Source organism: Aptenodytes forsteri, unplaced genomic scaffold (assembly GCF_000699145.1).
Source record: "Aptenodytes forsteri isolate BGI_AS27 unplaced genomic scaffold, ASM69914v1 Scaffold193, whole genome shotgun sequence".
In the NCBI taxonomy this organism is placed as follows: Eukaryota; Metazoa; Chordata; class Aves; order Sphenisciformes; family Spheniscidae; genus Aptenodytes; species Aptenodytes forsteri.
In genome coordinates, this window is record NW_008795405.1 from 15,104,575 (window position 1) to 15,120,767 (window position 16,193).

Sequence of the window (16,193 nt, forward strand, 5' to 3'; positions counted from 1 at the left end):
TTACAGACTTTGAGAATAGCAACAGAGTTGACTTTGAAACCACCACTGCCAGCCTGCTATCGACAAGTTCCTGCGTTATACCACCAATTTGTGAGCAAGTTCAGGTAAGGGGAGGAGAGCCTGAGGGGTGGAGGAAATGTAGCCAGTGGTTTTAAAGCTGGCAAAAGATTTAAGTGCTTACTCATCATGCCTGTTCTACTGCTCATTTGTTCTTACGTTTCATATTGCCTTATCTGGTTCTGTCGAAATGGAAGGAGACAAATTCTGTAGCTGTGTATCTTTCGGACTCGGACCACTTCTTAAAAGGTAGAACTGACTATAGACTTTTCCAGCTGTGTCTGTGGTCTGCCAGTAGCAGTAGGCCCTGCTTTAAATACAGGACAAACTGAACTTAAACACCTATTGCTTCTGGAGATTGTTTTTCTTGAAAAGGGTGTAGGAGGAGCCCAGGTACAGATTTGAAATGCTAAGTGAATAAATTCTTAGTGAAAAGGAACTGAGAACTCCTTCCTCTCTGCCAGGACTTGATTTTAGTTATCTTCTTTTCAAAGAGGTGGTCACAAATTGTCAATCAACAAAGCCAAATTTAAACACATTCTAACAACATAGCCTGTCAGCAGTAATACAGTTTTAAAGGCAGATGGAGATCCTTCCCCTCTGCTAATTCCACAGTAAGTAAAAAGCAAAAGAAGCAACGGTTAACAGAAATAGCAAAATTATTGAGGCTTTAAAATGTTTGAAGAAAGCTAATCCCTTCAAAGTGCTAGATGAAGAGGAATGGCAGTGGCAATAAAAGGTGTTTCCACTTGATAATGTGGTTCCTTACTGCTTTGAAGAAATGGAGAAGAATTGGTATTTTTTTTTAGGGCTGCTAGACAAATCAGCCTAGGAAGTCCGAGTCAAGTGGTAGCTGTTACTGGCGTTGGTTGATCCAGTTGTTATACAGTGATGACACTGGAATAAGAAGTTTTTCATCTGTATGGCACCTTCTTAAGTGTGTGTTACAGTGGCTTGAGAAGATGAGGAAAGTAAATAATGTTTGTGTCAGCATTAAGCTTTGACTTCTTAGTAATTACACTAATGTTCCTGTATTGCTTAAAGCTATGGAGAAATCAAAAGTCTTTCAGAAACTTCAGAATCTGTGGTGGATTTCAAAACTGAGTGTTGGGTGTAAATTTTGCACGCAGGAATAAAAATAAAAGTTGGGCTTAGATCTAGTACAATTACTTATAGCTGTGTAAATGGAATAGTTAAAAAGTCACACTTTCTTTGGGAAGAGTGGGAAGGTTTCTTCTATCGGCCTGATTTGGCAGTCCCAGAGCAAAAGAATGGGAGAGACTCAGTATTTGTTTTGATCATATGAATTGACCTACTTTCAAGTTGCAAAAAGCTAATAGTATGAAGATGGCTTTACAGCAATGCTTAAATGCCACCTGGATGGCTACCCACTTCATTTTGTAAGGTAATTTAATCAGTGGTCCCTTACTCGGTTTCATTCTCTGCCTAAATTAAACCAGCTTAGGCAAGTTTACGTGTACTCACAATCATCCTATATTATGGAGGCAGTTTTGCTTAGAATTTTTTCCATCCCTTGGTTTCTTTGGAAGTATTCTGGAGAATATTGAATTTTCTTTTGGAGAAAGCACATCAGATTTTGTAGAAGCGTTCATCTGAATTTTTCAGGTCCTGGCTTCCCCTGAAGTAGCAGAACGCCACCATTTTGCTGTAGGCAAATGAGTAAAATCGCTTACAGCAACTGTTGTTTAAACAACTCCAGTTTCAGGTTTTTAAGTCTTCTGTTATTTTTTTTTTTCCTAACAGAAAAGCTTTAAGATCGGATGCTGGTTGGATACCATTGCTTCTATTGCATATTCAGGTGTGGACGTAATACCCCTCTTGTGAGCTGCTGTTCTCACCGGGTTCCTGTGTAAATTGGAAACTCTCTTCAGGAGCAAGCCCGAAGTTCTGTAGAAATGTTGATCAATTTTGGGCAGGAGGGAAAGGGACGGAGAGTCCTTGCAGGACTTTTGGATGTTTCTCTTGACACCGATTTTTATATTATGTGTTCTTGTAGGTTTAAGTGTAATTTCTCTCTAACCGGGCTGATATTAGGTAGCATCTGATATGTCAATGCTTTATTTCAGTCTGTACAGATACTCTTGAATAGTAGTTTGCCAGGAGATGGCAGTGAATTACCAGTTTGCACAGCGTGACCAGCAGACAGAATAGCAAAGTGTCAGGGTGCCCCTGTGAGGTCAAGTGCATGGAGGGTGTCCTGTGGTGTTCAGTGGACCCTGACAGACTTGGAACGTGCCAGTGTCAAAGAGCAAGTTTCCCACACGCCAGTGGAGATGAATAAGAAGTACAATTCGTGCTGATTTCTGAGAGTCCCAAGCATACTTGTGCATTCGTAAAAAGCACCAGCAAGGCAATGAAAATAAAGACTGTAAATAAAAACTGTTGAGTGTGACATGGATCATATACTTTTAGGGGATCCATACATCCAATATTAATATCAAGTATCTTTAAAGAGAAATGTGGAAATCTAATGACGTAGTGTTAATGAATGTGCTTTCAAGTGTAAGCGGCTATTTTGGTTAGCTGATAGACATGTAAAACACCAATGCTTCGCTCCAGCAGTGGCTTCCTATAAAGTCTAAGCTCACCTGGGGCAGTTAAGGTCTCGCTATTTGACTTTCCTTCACTGTGTTGCTGCTCATAATGTTTGCAAGGCCATTGCAGAGACTGCAGGACAGATGTTGCATCAGAGAGTCCTGCATTGCTGCTCTTTAGGGAATCAAAGATCTCAAGTAAACTGGTTCTCTCTCTGGAGCAGGCCCGCAGTAAAGGTGTATTTCAGAGGGATGTTTGTGAGTAACGGGTATATTCTTAAGATAAATCATAGAGCAGATGAAGACTGAGGCATAAGATGGACTCCTCATCAAAGAGTGGAAAATCCATACACAAAAAAGCTTGGTGACTGGATATGTCCTAATGTACTTCAGCTAAAGCTCATCTCAGCAACTGGTTGCAAGACAAATCTGTAGAAAACCCTGTCTTGTTAGTTAGCGTTTGTGGAATGATTTAAGGGCTCATAAGGTCAGGTGTCCTTCAGAGCTGCAAGATGCTTGCCAAGGACCTCATTAACGTTGCCAGTTGCAATTTTGGCTTTGCAAAGTTTGTGACTGCCTCACACGTGGGGCATCGTGCAGCTCATGTTTTGACTTATTTTTCAAGACATCTCTTTTTCTCAGCAAAACAGAAGATTTGGCCTTTGGACATAGAATCCTTCAATCCTAGTCTTAACCGGTGCTTTGACTGAACCTCCAATGGATTTATATGAATCCAATGACTCCCATAGCTTGAAAGGGCATACAAATGTTTATGGTTTGGAAATGGTTTGTAAGGAATAATACTATGGCAGGTCTTCAGGTTTTCCTCTTGCGTGGTTTTTTTGTTTGTTTGTCTTTTCTTATTCTTTCCTCTTGCGTAGGTTAGGGATAGGGGATTTCATCTCAATTTTTCCCAGAGTGAAATGAAAGTGTTCAGTCTCAGTTATGAACTGGCAGGGAAGCAGGTACCTGCCTGGAGGAAATTAAGGGTAAGAGAGTATTTTTACTTTTACCTCCTTTAATTGCAGTTACAAAGCTTGAACTTTGTAAGCTGAACTATTTTCAAACTGGCTTGTTTGAAAATGACCTGTTGTAGATTCTTCCTTAAGTGAAAATACATCAGTGCACAAGGAAGAAGGGATGTGGCCTTGGTGATTGCAACACTTGAGTGTACCTGATCTAGGATAAATCTCTGCTTAAGACAAGTAGATCAGGTCCTAGGAAAAGAATACTAATTTTCTTTCATTCCAACTTTAGTCCAGCCAAGTTAAATTACTCTAGCAACAGTTCTTCCTATTTTGATATATTTAGCAAACAGTGCAGACCATGAGGTCAAGCTTCATTATTATTTTAGTGTTTTATTGATTGACACGTGGATATGGTTGGAATGGTACAACTCTATTTTACTGTTAGTAAAAAACACGGAAGGTTTCTTTCAGTAAGAAAAAGCAGTCATTATAAAGTAGAAGTAATAGTGAATGATGGCAAGAAGCAATTTAACTGTGTTAGATGTAAAGTTTTATAGACCTGAAGAATGTTTTGTGGACATCAGAACTTGCCTTTCTTCCAATTATATCAATGTATAGGGTGTTATTTTTCACTGCAGACCTTGCCTTGCTTGCTTTCAATTTATATATTGATGAAACTCTATAGCTGAAAATAACATTCTAGGTCAAATCAGTTAAAACTGATAATAAACTAAGTAGACAAGCTTTTACTGTATATCATATGTATTATTGTGCATATGATGTCACTAGTTTTTTTTTCCTGTTAGTGATAGCCATTTTTGTAATTAGCGAGGACAACACTAGGACAAAAATTGCAAAACAGTTGCATTGGGAGGATGAAAATGGTTTCTTTTCCTCTGTGCTTTCCTCCCCTGCTGCCCATGAACATACATAAATTCCTGAACATTGAACGAAGCGGTTTGCTTCCTCATGATTTCGAAGCCTATCTCCACTAGGTTGGGCCCAGCAAGTTCTCTGGTTCCCTACTCTCTTGCTGTGCCTCCCAGAGCCATATGGTCCCTTAGATCCTTCATCTGTCTCCGCGGCTGTGGTGTTTGATACAGCATGTTGCCTTGGGTAAGCTTCTATTTTCTCTGGCTGTTTTTCTGGCAGAAGAGGGGTTTAATTGCACCTTCTGCTAATCTAATGGTGTTTGGCACACTTCTGGGCTGTAAGTTGTTCTTTAACTATCCAGAGATCAAAAGTCTGGCTAACAACAGCTGTTAACACCTGTTTTTCAGCATAATAGTAAATACATTTCATTTCAAAGAACAAACACATCTCTTCTCTGCAAAGTCAACTTTTTATACTTGTGTCTTAGTAACTTTCCCCGTATGCTACCTGTCCTGCACCTGCAATGTACGGGTTTTCATCCCTTGAATGTCTTGCTGCTTTTTCGTGTGAACTGTAAAAAAAAAAAGCAAGCTATGTGCGGAGGAAGGCAAGGAAGAGAAGACCAAAAAAAAATATGAATACCGTCATGTTACGGTTGGAGACATGATAAATGAACTGAATTTCACCCCAGTAGTTTTACTATAATAACCTTTTTAAAACTTGGAAGGGTTGTACCTGGGTGCTTTTTTCCCTCTTGACCTAATTGAGCATATTTGTGGCTGCAGCCTGTAACACTGGTGTGACCCCTCCAGTAGCAGGGTGGGTCATAAGAAAGAGTAGAGCACGGGGACTTGATAGTAGGTGAGTTTTGCTTTCAGTGAGTTTTACCTTCTTATTCCCTTCAGTTCTTGGGGTATTAATAGAGCGTCTCCTACCCAGTATCATGGTGCTTGATGATGCTTGTGGGAAGGTGGATCTGGGGAGGCAGAATACAGTTCTGTCTGACTTGGCTAAATTGGCTGACATTTCAAAAATCTAGCAGGAAGGAATTGAATCATGTTTAAAAAGGCTGAGGCTATAGTGTAGCTTGATTTAATAGTTAGGAGTCACACAGATTTCAAGCAAGTGACATCAGACTAGGTTGAAAGCTGGCTTTTACCCTCCTCTTAGGCTTGTTGAGTAACCTCCAGTGTCTGCTACTAATTATTTCTTTTAAGTTCCAGATGGATGAATTTCTGGAGAGAATGTTTTAGTAAATACTGCAAGTAAAACATTGTGTAGCCCTTTCTGTTTTAATGATGTTGCTGTCTTTTAGGGAGACGCTGCTTATTCCAAGTATTTGTTTCTGTGCTATAGTTCAACGTTGTTGCTCCTGCTGAGAGAACGCAAGGTACTTGACTGGAACTGCCCCCAGTCATGGTTAGTTGAAGCTGGTGGCCTTTCCCTTTTCTGATCTGGCAAACTGCTGCTTGACAGGGTTTCTTTCAGTCACGTGTATCTGCCCTTTAAGAAGATGAATTAGTGGAGCCAGTACCTGAAATAACCTCTCGTCAGCAACGAGAGGTCTTTTTCATAGGTCACAACACACATCATCCCGCTTTTCCTGTGTGGCTTTTTATTTGGAATATTGATGCTCTTTGGACTAGCTGCACTGTCGAAAACCAGAAAACTACAACCTACGAAGATTTTGCTAAACTTGTGCATCTTAGAGCCAAGCATTATTCCGATTCAGGTATGAACAGTGCTGTTGGCAGACGTGGTACTTGATTCTGATGTGACTCTGCAGGGACCCTAGACTTGTCTTCTGCAGTTGTACAGCCTTGGTGCTGATCAGCACTGCTTAAACCAAATAAATGCAGAATATGAAGGGTCCAAGCGTGCTGCCAGCTCTCTGGCTCTAAAAGCCGGATTGTTCTCTTAGTACCTATTAATATCTTCAAGTGAGGTGCTCAGTGAAGAGATCGGTTTGAAGAAGCAAGCTGAGGGAACTTCCCTCCTTCCAACGATCTGATTGATACACTCTAAGCCAGAGCAAGGCACCGTCCTTCCTGGTGGTGCATGGAAGGCAGATGGGGAACAAGTTTCTTCAGGCAAAAGTCAGAAACCCCACCCTCTTGCAAGCTAGATTTAACATGAGGAAGCATCCGAGTAAAACATAAGGAAGTTTAAAGAACTGAAGTCAAAATTTTTAAAAAATTTATTCCCTCAATTTTATATACAATAATTACAGACTGCTGTACAAAGGTGTGAATGGTCTTTGCTGTGAGTTGTTGTGCATATGCAGCTTAGTAGACAGATTTAACATTCAATTTGAATCTCAGTGCAAGCAGGCACTAAAACATCCAACATACCTCCAAGGTATAAAAAGACATACCAGTTTTACAGGTTTCTCCAGCATATTTTGTTACAGTGCAAAATGCTATGAAATCAGGTTTCTTTAGAAAATTCATATAAATTAACCACGTATTGCACTTGTCCCAACCAAAAGTGTAACAAGTTGTACTTACTGAACTAGTTTGGTACGTTTGGAAGATTCCTCACACACACGCACTCCTTCCTCCTGGCTATTTGTGCCAAATATGTGTAGTTCTTATTCCAAATCTTAAATAACTGTTTATAGCTCTTTGACTAATGCAGTCCCTCTTGAACAGACTGCTAAAAAGAAATCACAGCGGATTAACGTAACAAGAAAATTCTCCAAACCCCTTTTCAGTCTTCCTTCCAGTAGCACTGTAACTACATGCATAAACATCAGTATTGTTTAAATTCATAATGCAAGTGTATTGAACACTATCCATTTCGGACACCTACACCCCTATTTTCTGGAAAGGTATGAAACCTCCAGTTCTAAACGCGTACATATTTCTACAGTACTTCAAGCTGCTAAGCTAACATTGCACCCACGAACATTTTGTGCAATACCACAGGTAGGACTTTGACTTCTGTACATCACCGGCTGCTATGGTGCATGTTGGGAGAAGTGGCACAAAGTTGCATTAACTTCAGAGAACAAAGTCTACTTGGGCTGAATCTAGTCAATACAATCCGAGCACCCACCAAACGAGAAACAGAGGTGAAGCCAAATAACATCAATCTTACTAGATTTGAGTTTCCCTAAATCCCTACAAGCCTTGAGATTTAAAGGAACAAGTGCATATGAGTGCAGATGCTAACTTTGTGCTTAAGAGATTTATTCAAAGCTGAAAGGTAAGGGAGTAGCTTAGGAACAAATTTTTTTTTTTTTTTTTTTTTTTTTTTTTTTTTTTTTTTTTTTTTTTTTTTTTTTTTTTTTTTTTTTTTTTTTTTTTTTTTTTTTTTTTTTTTTTTTTTTTTTTTTTTTTTTTTTTTTTTTTTTTTTTTTTTTTTTTTTTTTTTTTTTTTTTTTTTTTTTTGGCAAACCAGTATGAACAAAGTTGCTACTAAAACCACTGACATATAAAAGCAGAGGAAAAGAAAAACACGTGGCCAGCTGAATGCTAGTCCATGTCTTAAACGGTTCAGGGTTACCTGCAAAATGCCTCCAACATTTAATTTCTTGCCCCTACTTCACCTTAGAGGACTCTACTTACTCCTGTTACATACAAAAAGAGCATTTATTTTCTGAGAACATTGCTGCATTCAACTCAGTCATTCAGAACACAAGTGGAAGAAAACCTGATTTCTGGTACTACGACATTCTCCAGATCCTCTTCCGGAGCCACAACAGTAACTGTACAGTACTTTCTAAAGGCAGGTCCCCGTCTTACTTGGATACTACTAGATACGAAGTCCTTAATAAGGCAATACGCTGTTTATACAAGTAATGAGATGAAATCCTAATTCGACACATTTAGGAGTTCTTCGTACAGATAGCATACATTTATACCACTTGTGCAGGCCAAGTGTTTACGTTTTAAAAAACCCCAACCAGTCGGCTTTGGATGAGGGGAACAGATACGGTTCACAAACTGGAAGGCTGCTGGATGACTGGACCTGGTTCACATTCACGAAGGTTGTCTTCTGACCTCATATACATTAGGAACACAGTGACAGTAGCAAAGGTAGCTGCGTTGACAGGAAAAGCGCGGAGAAGCGTGGAAGTAAGACCTCTTGTGAACACCCTCCAGCCTTCTTCATGGTAACTCTTTCTGATGCAGTCTAAAATGCCGTTGTATTGTGTAACGCCTCCGACTCCATCGGCTTGAAGGCGGGATTTGATCACATCCACGGGATAGGTTGAGAGCCAGGACACGATTCCTGACATCCCCCCGGAAAACAGCAGTTTGGGAATAACGTAACTGTCTTCAGCTTCACAGCCTAAATACCTGGTCATGCAGTCATAGGTCAGGAAGTAAAAGCCAAAGCTTGGAGTCTCTCTTATGAATGTAGAGACCATGCCCCTGTTGATACCCCTCAGCCCTTCCTTTCGATAGATTTTGATCAAACAATCCAGAGAATTTTTGTAGTTCTTCATTTTTAGTTTGTATTCACCTGTTCCTTGAAGCTGCATTCTTGTCTTAGCTAACTCCATGGGACAGCAGATGACGCACTGGATAGCCCCTGCCGCTGACCCTGCAAGGAACTGGTTTAGAGGAGTGTCTTTTCCAAGAGCACGAAGTGTGTTTCCTTGTACACCGAACACAAGCGCGTTAATGAAGGTTAGTCCCATCATTGGTGACCCAATACCTTTATAGAGTCCAAAAACCTAATGGAAGAAGGAAGGAAAACCTCTTTTTAACAGCGGTGTTGATAACCTCCTGAAACTGTGCAGAACGTGGCCTTTCTGGCTCTCCCTTGTGCCCTGACTTTCTAACAGTGGCCAGAAGATCAGTACCATCTTGCTTCGTAGTAATAATTTCATCGCTGCCTAGGACACAAGCATCTAAACATTTTTAGCAGTACCAATATATAGTTGAGCGCATCCAGAAAATAATCTTAGCCCATCTAGAGAAAAGTTTCCTGGTAAATTTTGTACTTTATTTTTTTAAGTAGCTAAAAGCCTAAAGCCACCCTTTTAGTTATGGTCTTAAAGCTTCAGCGGAAAAAAAACCTCACCAATTTGTTCACTCACTGCTCAGATTGCTTGGATTCTTGGAAAATTAGCTATTCAAATAACTCATCTCATTTAAAAAGTTAACTTCAAAATATCAACTTCCAACTTGGTGATCTTCTTCACAAAGTTTCTGGCAAACTTCTGACTACAATATCCGCCCTATGGTCAGGTGAGGTTCAGAGTGTGCTTATCTCTTGATCTTCAATATTTGTAGGGGGGGGTTAACAGCTTTCCCACCCTTCTGATACAAAATACATGAAGATACAAAATATGCAAAGCATTAATTTTGTACTTACAGATTCTTGCTTTATGATGGACTGAAAGCAATGGAAGGTCCCACGGTAGAGAGGTTTCTCTACACTTTGAACTTGTAGACGAACCTATAAAAAGTTGTACAAGATACTGATTTGTATGTCAAGAGCAGCCTAATTGGTAAACTAGTGTCTTGTACATATATGGAGATTTGTATAGCAATGTATATGCAAGAGCACAGGCTGGACACTGGAATGCCATATGTGGCAAAATAATTTAAAAATATTCTGTAAGTGGTTTGAATTAATTTTTGGGGTGAAAACATGAAGGGAGGAGGATCATTAACTTCTTGTGAATATTAGAAAAACAGTATGTGGAAGTACAACAGGTTACGCTGTTATCTAGAATTTCAGATTGAAGTTTTCCAGTACTGGCTACAGTAAGTACTTTCTTTAGCTGCTAAGAATACATCTGTTCGCACTAAGGAATATCTGTACAAACCTGATAGAATTTTATAAAAATTTATTTACAAGTCAAGCATGAAATAAGGATAATTTTAAAAGGATGGAAACTTTCAACACCACCCCCCACAGTGTTTCTGGCTACCAGACTTGGGACCCTTCACTGAGATCTGATTTTTTTCAGCTGGGAAGTGACTCTTAAGATGTCTTACTTTGCATAAAGAAAGGAATAAAAAGCCACTTGTCCTTTTAAATTTTAGTCTGTTTGCGTTCAGCAGGTTAAAAGAACAATTTGTGAGGGTGTGGCTGGGGGGGAACTTTTATATTATTTAATAATTAAATATTTGTGAGGGTGTGGCTGTTTCAAACCTTTAATGTTAGTAATCAATTAACTTTTCCAAAACTAAAATGGTATGTTCTGCTGGGCAGATAGATGCTACTGTAACTGGTGACATTTAGGAGACAGCCCTTTTTCTAGATGTTTTTTAACCTTTAATGGGAAAGTCCAATTCTGTTTGCGCAGCAGGTTAAAAGAACAATTTGTGAGGGTGTGGCTGTTTCAAACCTTTAATGTTAGTAAAATTAACTTTTCCAAAACTAAAATGGTATGTTCTGCTGGGCAGATAGATGCTACTGTAACTGGTGACATTAGGAGACAGGCCCTTTTTCTAGATGTTTTTTAACCTTTAATGGGAAAGTCCAATTCTGTTTTCTCCTGCTAATTTGTTCTCATCACGCTTAAAACAAAAAAGTCTCAAAGCCCTACACTGCAATAAACTCAATAAATTGGTTTCAAACTAAAATGGTATGTTCTGCTGGGCAGATAGATGCTACTGTAACTGGTGACATTAGGAGACAGGCCCTTTTTCTAGATGTTTTTTAACCTTTAATGGGAAAGTCCAATTCTGTTTTCTCCTGCTAATTTGTTCTCATCACGCTTAAAACAAAAAAGTCTCAAAGCCCTACACTGCAATAAACTCAATAAATTGGTTTCACTGGATTGGGGAAGTTTAGAAATGTGTCTTCGATCTCCAGCATGGAGGGCTGCAGTGTTCCTCAGAAAAGATGCTTATCAACCCCTTGATGCTGCTGTTGCAGCTCCGGGGCAAAAAACTTCAAGACTCTTACTCCAAACAAAGCAAAAGATTATCAGGTCTGCATGAAAGATTCCTGACTTTAAAATCTTTTTATCATTGTTTGCCTGAAGTAATAATAAACACCACCACAACAATGAAAGACCGGTAAGATGATGTGGGTCTAGAAAAGGATTTGGGGACACGGTTTGTCAGAATTCTATATTCAGGTTAGCTTTCTTTGAGGCAAAAAATAAATTATTTACAGTTTCAGTATTTTTTATATTCCTACAACATGTCATTTTATGTTCTGTAAATCAAAACTTCAGTTTTCAGTGTCTTTTTAGTATACATGTTAGTGTTTGCTAGCCGTACTGGGAGGCTGAGATAACCTCACGTCTTCCAAGATGGAACAGGGTTTTAAAACTTCTTAGGGTTAAAAGTAGGCTTATGGTAGGATTGAAAGAAAATAAATCCTTTGTTACTCAAAGTGACATTTGGGGGGCAGGCAGATTGTTAAAACTGCTCAAGAAGCAGACCCACAAGCAAAGTCATAAATCTTAACAAGCTGTCAGAATTGCACCAAACAAAGGTTTTACTCCATTTACAGTTTACTGCTATTGTTTCAAACCCCATCTGTGAAGTCAGGGGACTTACACACGTATGGGCTTTGGGAGAATTGCAGCTCAGGAACCTTCTTACTTTTACTTTTCTATACACTTGTCTTCAGTAGTTTAGAATTAGTCATGTTCTGTATATAGGTTGAATTTCCTAGTGGCATACAGCTCCCGCTATTTTTGTCTAAATAATTTGTGAAATATGGACCAATTAAGCCGCTAAATAAAAATATTTAGAAAGTTAAGAAGTTAAGCACTGACACTCCAGGTCTAGGAATGAAAAAGAGCTCTTTTATTTGAGCACAGTGACAACCACATAGGGGTAACCCCCACACTAGCAAACTGCCAGGCCAGGCAATGAATGTATGTGAAACTTTATTTATTTATGGATATTAATGCCATATTCAACAAGCTCTTATTTAGTGTGTACAACTACAAGAAGGATGAATCACGTGCAAAGTTTAACCCTCTATTCATTGGATGATATTCTTATTTGAAACCACTGTTACTAAGGTTTTAGGTCCAATAGTAACACACTGTAATTTCACATCACTAAAGACTGGCATAAAGGTACTCAAGACTAAGCATGTAATTTCACATCACTAAAAACTGGCATAAAGGTACTCAAGACTAAGCAAAAAAAGCCACCACACCCCCAAAACAGTCCAAATATTTAATAATGTGCAAAATAAGTGATTTAGAAGTGCTTGAGCAATGAAAATGTCCTCCAAGGATATGTAGTGGCTAAGACCTCAACAACGGCGTGCCTGAGATCCAGTTTTAGAGCCACTGTGCGTGGCAGTGTATATAGCCAGAAATGCATACCAGAAAGAAGGTTCAGAATAAGACTTTACATTAAAAAAACAGGGATATTTAAACCCCGCTCCCTCCATGCCATAGCTGTAGAAGACGGACACATCAGTTTAAAACTAAAAAGGAAAAAAGCTTCATAAGTCTTTTAGATCTTTATTTGAACTAATACATTTGGGAATAAATTAAGACTGAGAGAAACAGAAGTGTTCACCTGGGCTATACTTACTAGGTAACTCTCCCGTGATGAGGCTTATCTGTCATCTACAACAAAGTAACACTTTTGCTGTTAATGAAGACAGCCCCTAGCTCAGAAAGTAAAGGCAGTTAAAAGCAAAAAAGCAATTTTATACATTACATCAACAAACCAGGGATAAGGAGTTTGCCAGTTCTGAGATCAGCTCAGTTGTGGGTTTCGCAGGGTGACTTCCCAGCTTAATCTCTCCCTGTGTGTCCCACCATCCCCCTCCCCGCTTTGTGAAACGTGATCGCCGGCCAAAAAAAGAGCTTAAAAGCCAAGATAGAAGTAAAATTCTGGCTTTAAGCAGGTTTCCCATTGTTCAGTTATATTAAAAACTTACAGTCTAAGGTGACTACCAGCTAGCCCTTTAAACACTGCAGGACTATAAAAAGGGTTAATTCTTAACACGCATACATACACAACAAGTTATGCAATGTCTTTTTTTTTTTTTTTAAAGACTGGTTATAGTGTTAGTTTTTCCACATACAGTGGTGACTATGCCAGCTAGTAACACAAACATTAGTATTTTCTCTAACAAAAAATAGATAAATGCTTATAACACCTTCTAATGGGTATGAAAATATAGTGTGCCACCCTGGAATTCATAAAACATTTAAAGTCATCCGGAAACAAACTACTTGCTCTATTGTAAAGCAAGATGCTTTTTCTAAAGCCAACACATCTATTTTGCATTAATACGTCTGCTAGAACTAGCACGGGAGCCCCAGTTTTGCAGACATTTAAACGTTTAGTTTCATGCACTAGAAGCTGTTCCACTTTAAAACCAAAAACACCCCCGCACGTGCTTAACTTTAGTCTGAGCGTAGAATTTTAGCAGTTTTGCTGGCTTCAGTGAAATGACCCGTCACCTTAAGTTAAGCACGTAAAACTTGGCAGGATGGGGGTGAGAGAAAAAGACAGCTGGCCCTGTACCACCATAAAAAAAACGTGCAAGGCTGGATAATACCATTCCTGAAAATATATACTAGAATTCAACCCAATTACTTAACAGTCAAATTTACCATACTCTGAGAAACATACATACAGTCTTTACTATTTGAGCAGCTTGCGCTTGACTGGCAAGGACTAATATCCGCTAGCTAGGAAAATCCGTATTGAATTAACCATGTGCTAGAATACAGAATATGGCGATGACCTCGGTAACACTGTCAGCCCTTTGCATATCTAAATTCAGCAAGGCAGAGGTATTCCAAATATAGCTCTAGCGGATGGCATGCTGTTTGCTGCAGTCAAGTGATCTGGTGTATTAATTTAGCAGGGAATATACTGGCATCCCTTCTTCCATTATTCCAGTGCGAGACTTTGGATAAGGCTGCCCAAAAGTGACTTAAGTTGTCATCCCATTCTGAAAAATGGGCTTGGACCCCTGGGAGTCCTGGCTGAAGGGCCCTCCAGGAGATTTCAAATCTTATCTTTGAACTGGTCTTAGCTACCCTTAGTATGCATAATACATACAGCTAAGCAACTATCAGAAAATCAATTTTAACTTGGAAAGTTATAAAAATATATAATAATACTTAAAGGGAGGAAAAAGGCCCCAGACAAGCTTCATGCTGTGGATTTTTATCCACTTACACCCTTTGGCTGGTGTAACAAATTAATGCTTGAGGAGTAAGTAGCAGAGCTTGAGGGGAAAACAAAACACAAATTTTCAACCTAGCAACAAAGTAGGTTTGAGTTTGAGCAGGGAGAGGCAGTTTTAGCATTTAGTGATCAACAGCTGCAGAGAAGCAAGCTTAGAACAAAATTAAGTTAAATGTAATATCGTATTTTCAAATACAACGTCATGACTGGACTGATGAACTTCTAGTTTAGGCTAATGTTTGTCATGTTACTGGGTTGAATCATACATACAAAGAATTTTTTGACTTCTGAAGAGCTGGAGACTGCAAATCTATAAACAGTGGCTGAGGAGGCTTGCTCCAAGCTTTCCAGCACAGATTTATGCTCCTAGTGTGTCTGGGGATTTTTTTTTCCTCCCCCACTCCTTAGAAAAACTTCAAGTTTTCCACCTAGAGACAAAGGTATTTCATAATCAACCCACCTTAACAGTGTCAAATGGGTGTCCTACCAGCACTCCGGCAGCACCTGAAACAAAACAAATGCCATGGTTATGACTCATAGTTTGCTTCCCGGGTCTGGGGCTACAGTAGCCCAAGCACAACCACCAGCCAGAGGTGTAAGTGCACAGCGTTTCTGGCAGGCCAGCTAAAAGGCACGCTATCAAGTCAGAAGGTAAGAGATCTACAGTTCAGTCCTTCAGGCCAGTACTAGCTGCCTTTATGCTCCCGCGCCGCTTCTAAGGCCCAGGCGAGGGTCGAGATGTGTGACTACAGAGCGTGCCGCATCATATGGGATGTTCAGCAGTGATTCCTGGCCTCAGCCCAAGGCAAGTCCAGTGGGCAGAAACTGCAGATTTCCTCTGAAGCAAAATACTTCATGGACGTGCCACTCTCTGGAGGCATAGAAAACCTAGAAGCTTCTCTAAAGGCAGAAGAAAACTCCTGTTCTCTGCCCACAGCCTTTCCAGATGTGATGGTAGCACCTGCAGAAGGATGATGCATTACGAAAAACCTTTGCTTTATTCTAGCGTCAAAGGACTTTTTAGAAGTTACATGCAGGCCTATTAGTTACACTAATCTGAATACATGCATTTTGCACTGAAAAAACACAAGTACTGGCTGAAGCAAGGGATCCTCTAGCTTTCTGCTTCTGTGACCAAGACTGGAAGTTCAATCCATTTATGACCACCAACAGCGAGAACTACGAGTGCTTCGGTGCACCTTCTCACATTTGCAGAAAGAGAATCTCTCTCCCTCTCCCCGAGAAGATGTGGCAGAAATACAAAGCCCACTCTAGGATGGAGTAGTCCAGGTTGTTCAAGGCCAGCACAGCGGCAAGGCAGTCCAAGTCACAAAAATAGTGATGCTCAGCATGAAAAGACCAGCGGCACAACTGACCATGCGGGATCCCTGGCAAGCAGGGGTCACTAGGATGAAGTCATAGAGAAGCTAAAAAAAAAGAAAAAAATCTTTGCCAGGTTGGCAAGGAGAACAGCAAATGCAAATAACTGAAAAGATGTGAGAATAAATCTCCCAAACACAATTTAACAACTTTTAAAAATAGAAGGCGGCAGGCCGTGAGCAGATGCACGGGGAAGAGCAAGGCGAGCAGACGTCTCCTCCTCTTCGTGTTCAAGCTCTCCGCTAGAAATATTTTCAGGTCAGAGGGGT

The 16,193-nt window shown here is 39.8% G+C and overlaps 1 protein-coding gene across 2 annotated transcripts; it reads right to left on the reverse strand.

The window, feature by feature from the left end:
- Positions 1-7,843: 7,843 nt before the first annotated feature.
- SLC25A29 (solute carrier family 25 member 29) lies at positions 7,844-15,991 on the reverse strand. 2 transcript variants are annotated; one of them, XM_009280837.2, is made up of 5 exons: positions 15,752-15,991; positions 15,005-15,048; positions 12,928-12,962; positions 9,782-9,865; positions 7,844-9,137 (listed from the first exon to the last, which is right to left on the reverse strand). In XM_009280837.2, exon 5 carries the CDS (start codon positions 9,102-9,104, stop codon positions 8,394-8,396), a length of 711 nt encoding a protein of 236 aa, XP_009279112.1. In that variant the 5' UTR covers positions 9,105-9,137; positions 9,782-9,865; positions 12,928-12,962; positions 15,005-15,048; positions 15,752-15,991; the 3' UTR covers positions 7,844-8,393. The 2 variants fall into 2 exon arrangements, with proteins under 2 accessions (XP_009279112.1, XP_009279111.1); XM_009280836.2 differs by lacking the exon at positions 12,928-12,962.
- Between the last annotated feature and the right edge of the window lie 202 nt (positions 15,992-16,193).

Coding starts and splice junctions, on each gene's coding strand:
- SLC25A29 (XM_009280836.2), bottom strand. CDS start 9,104: ATGATGGGACTAACCTTCATTAACGCGCTTGTGTTCGGTGTACAAGGA.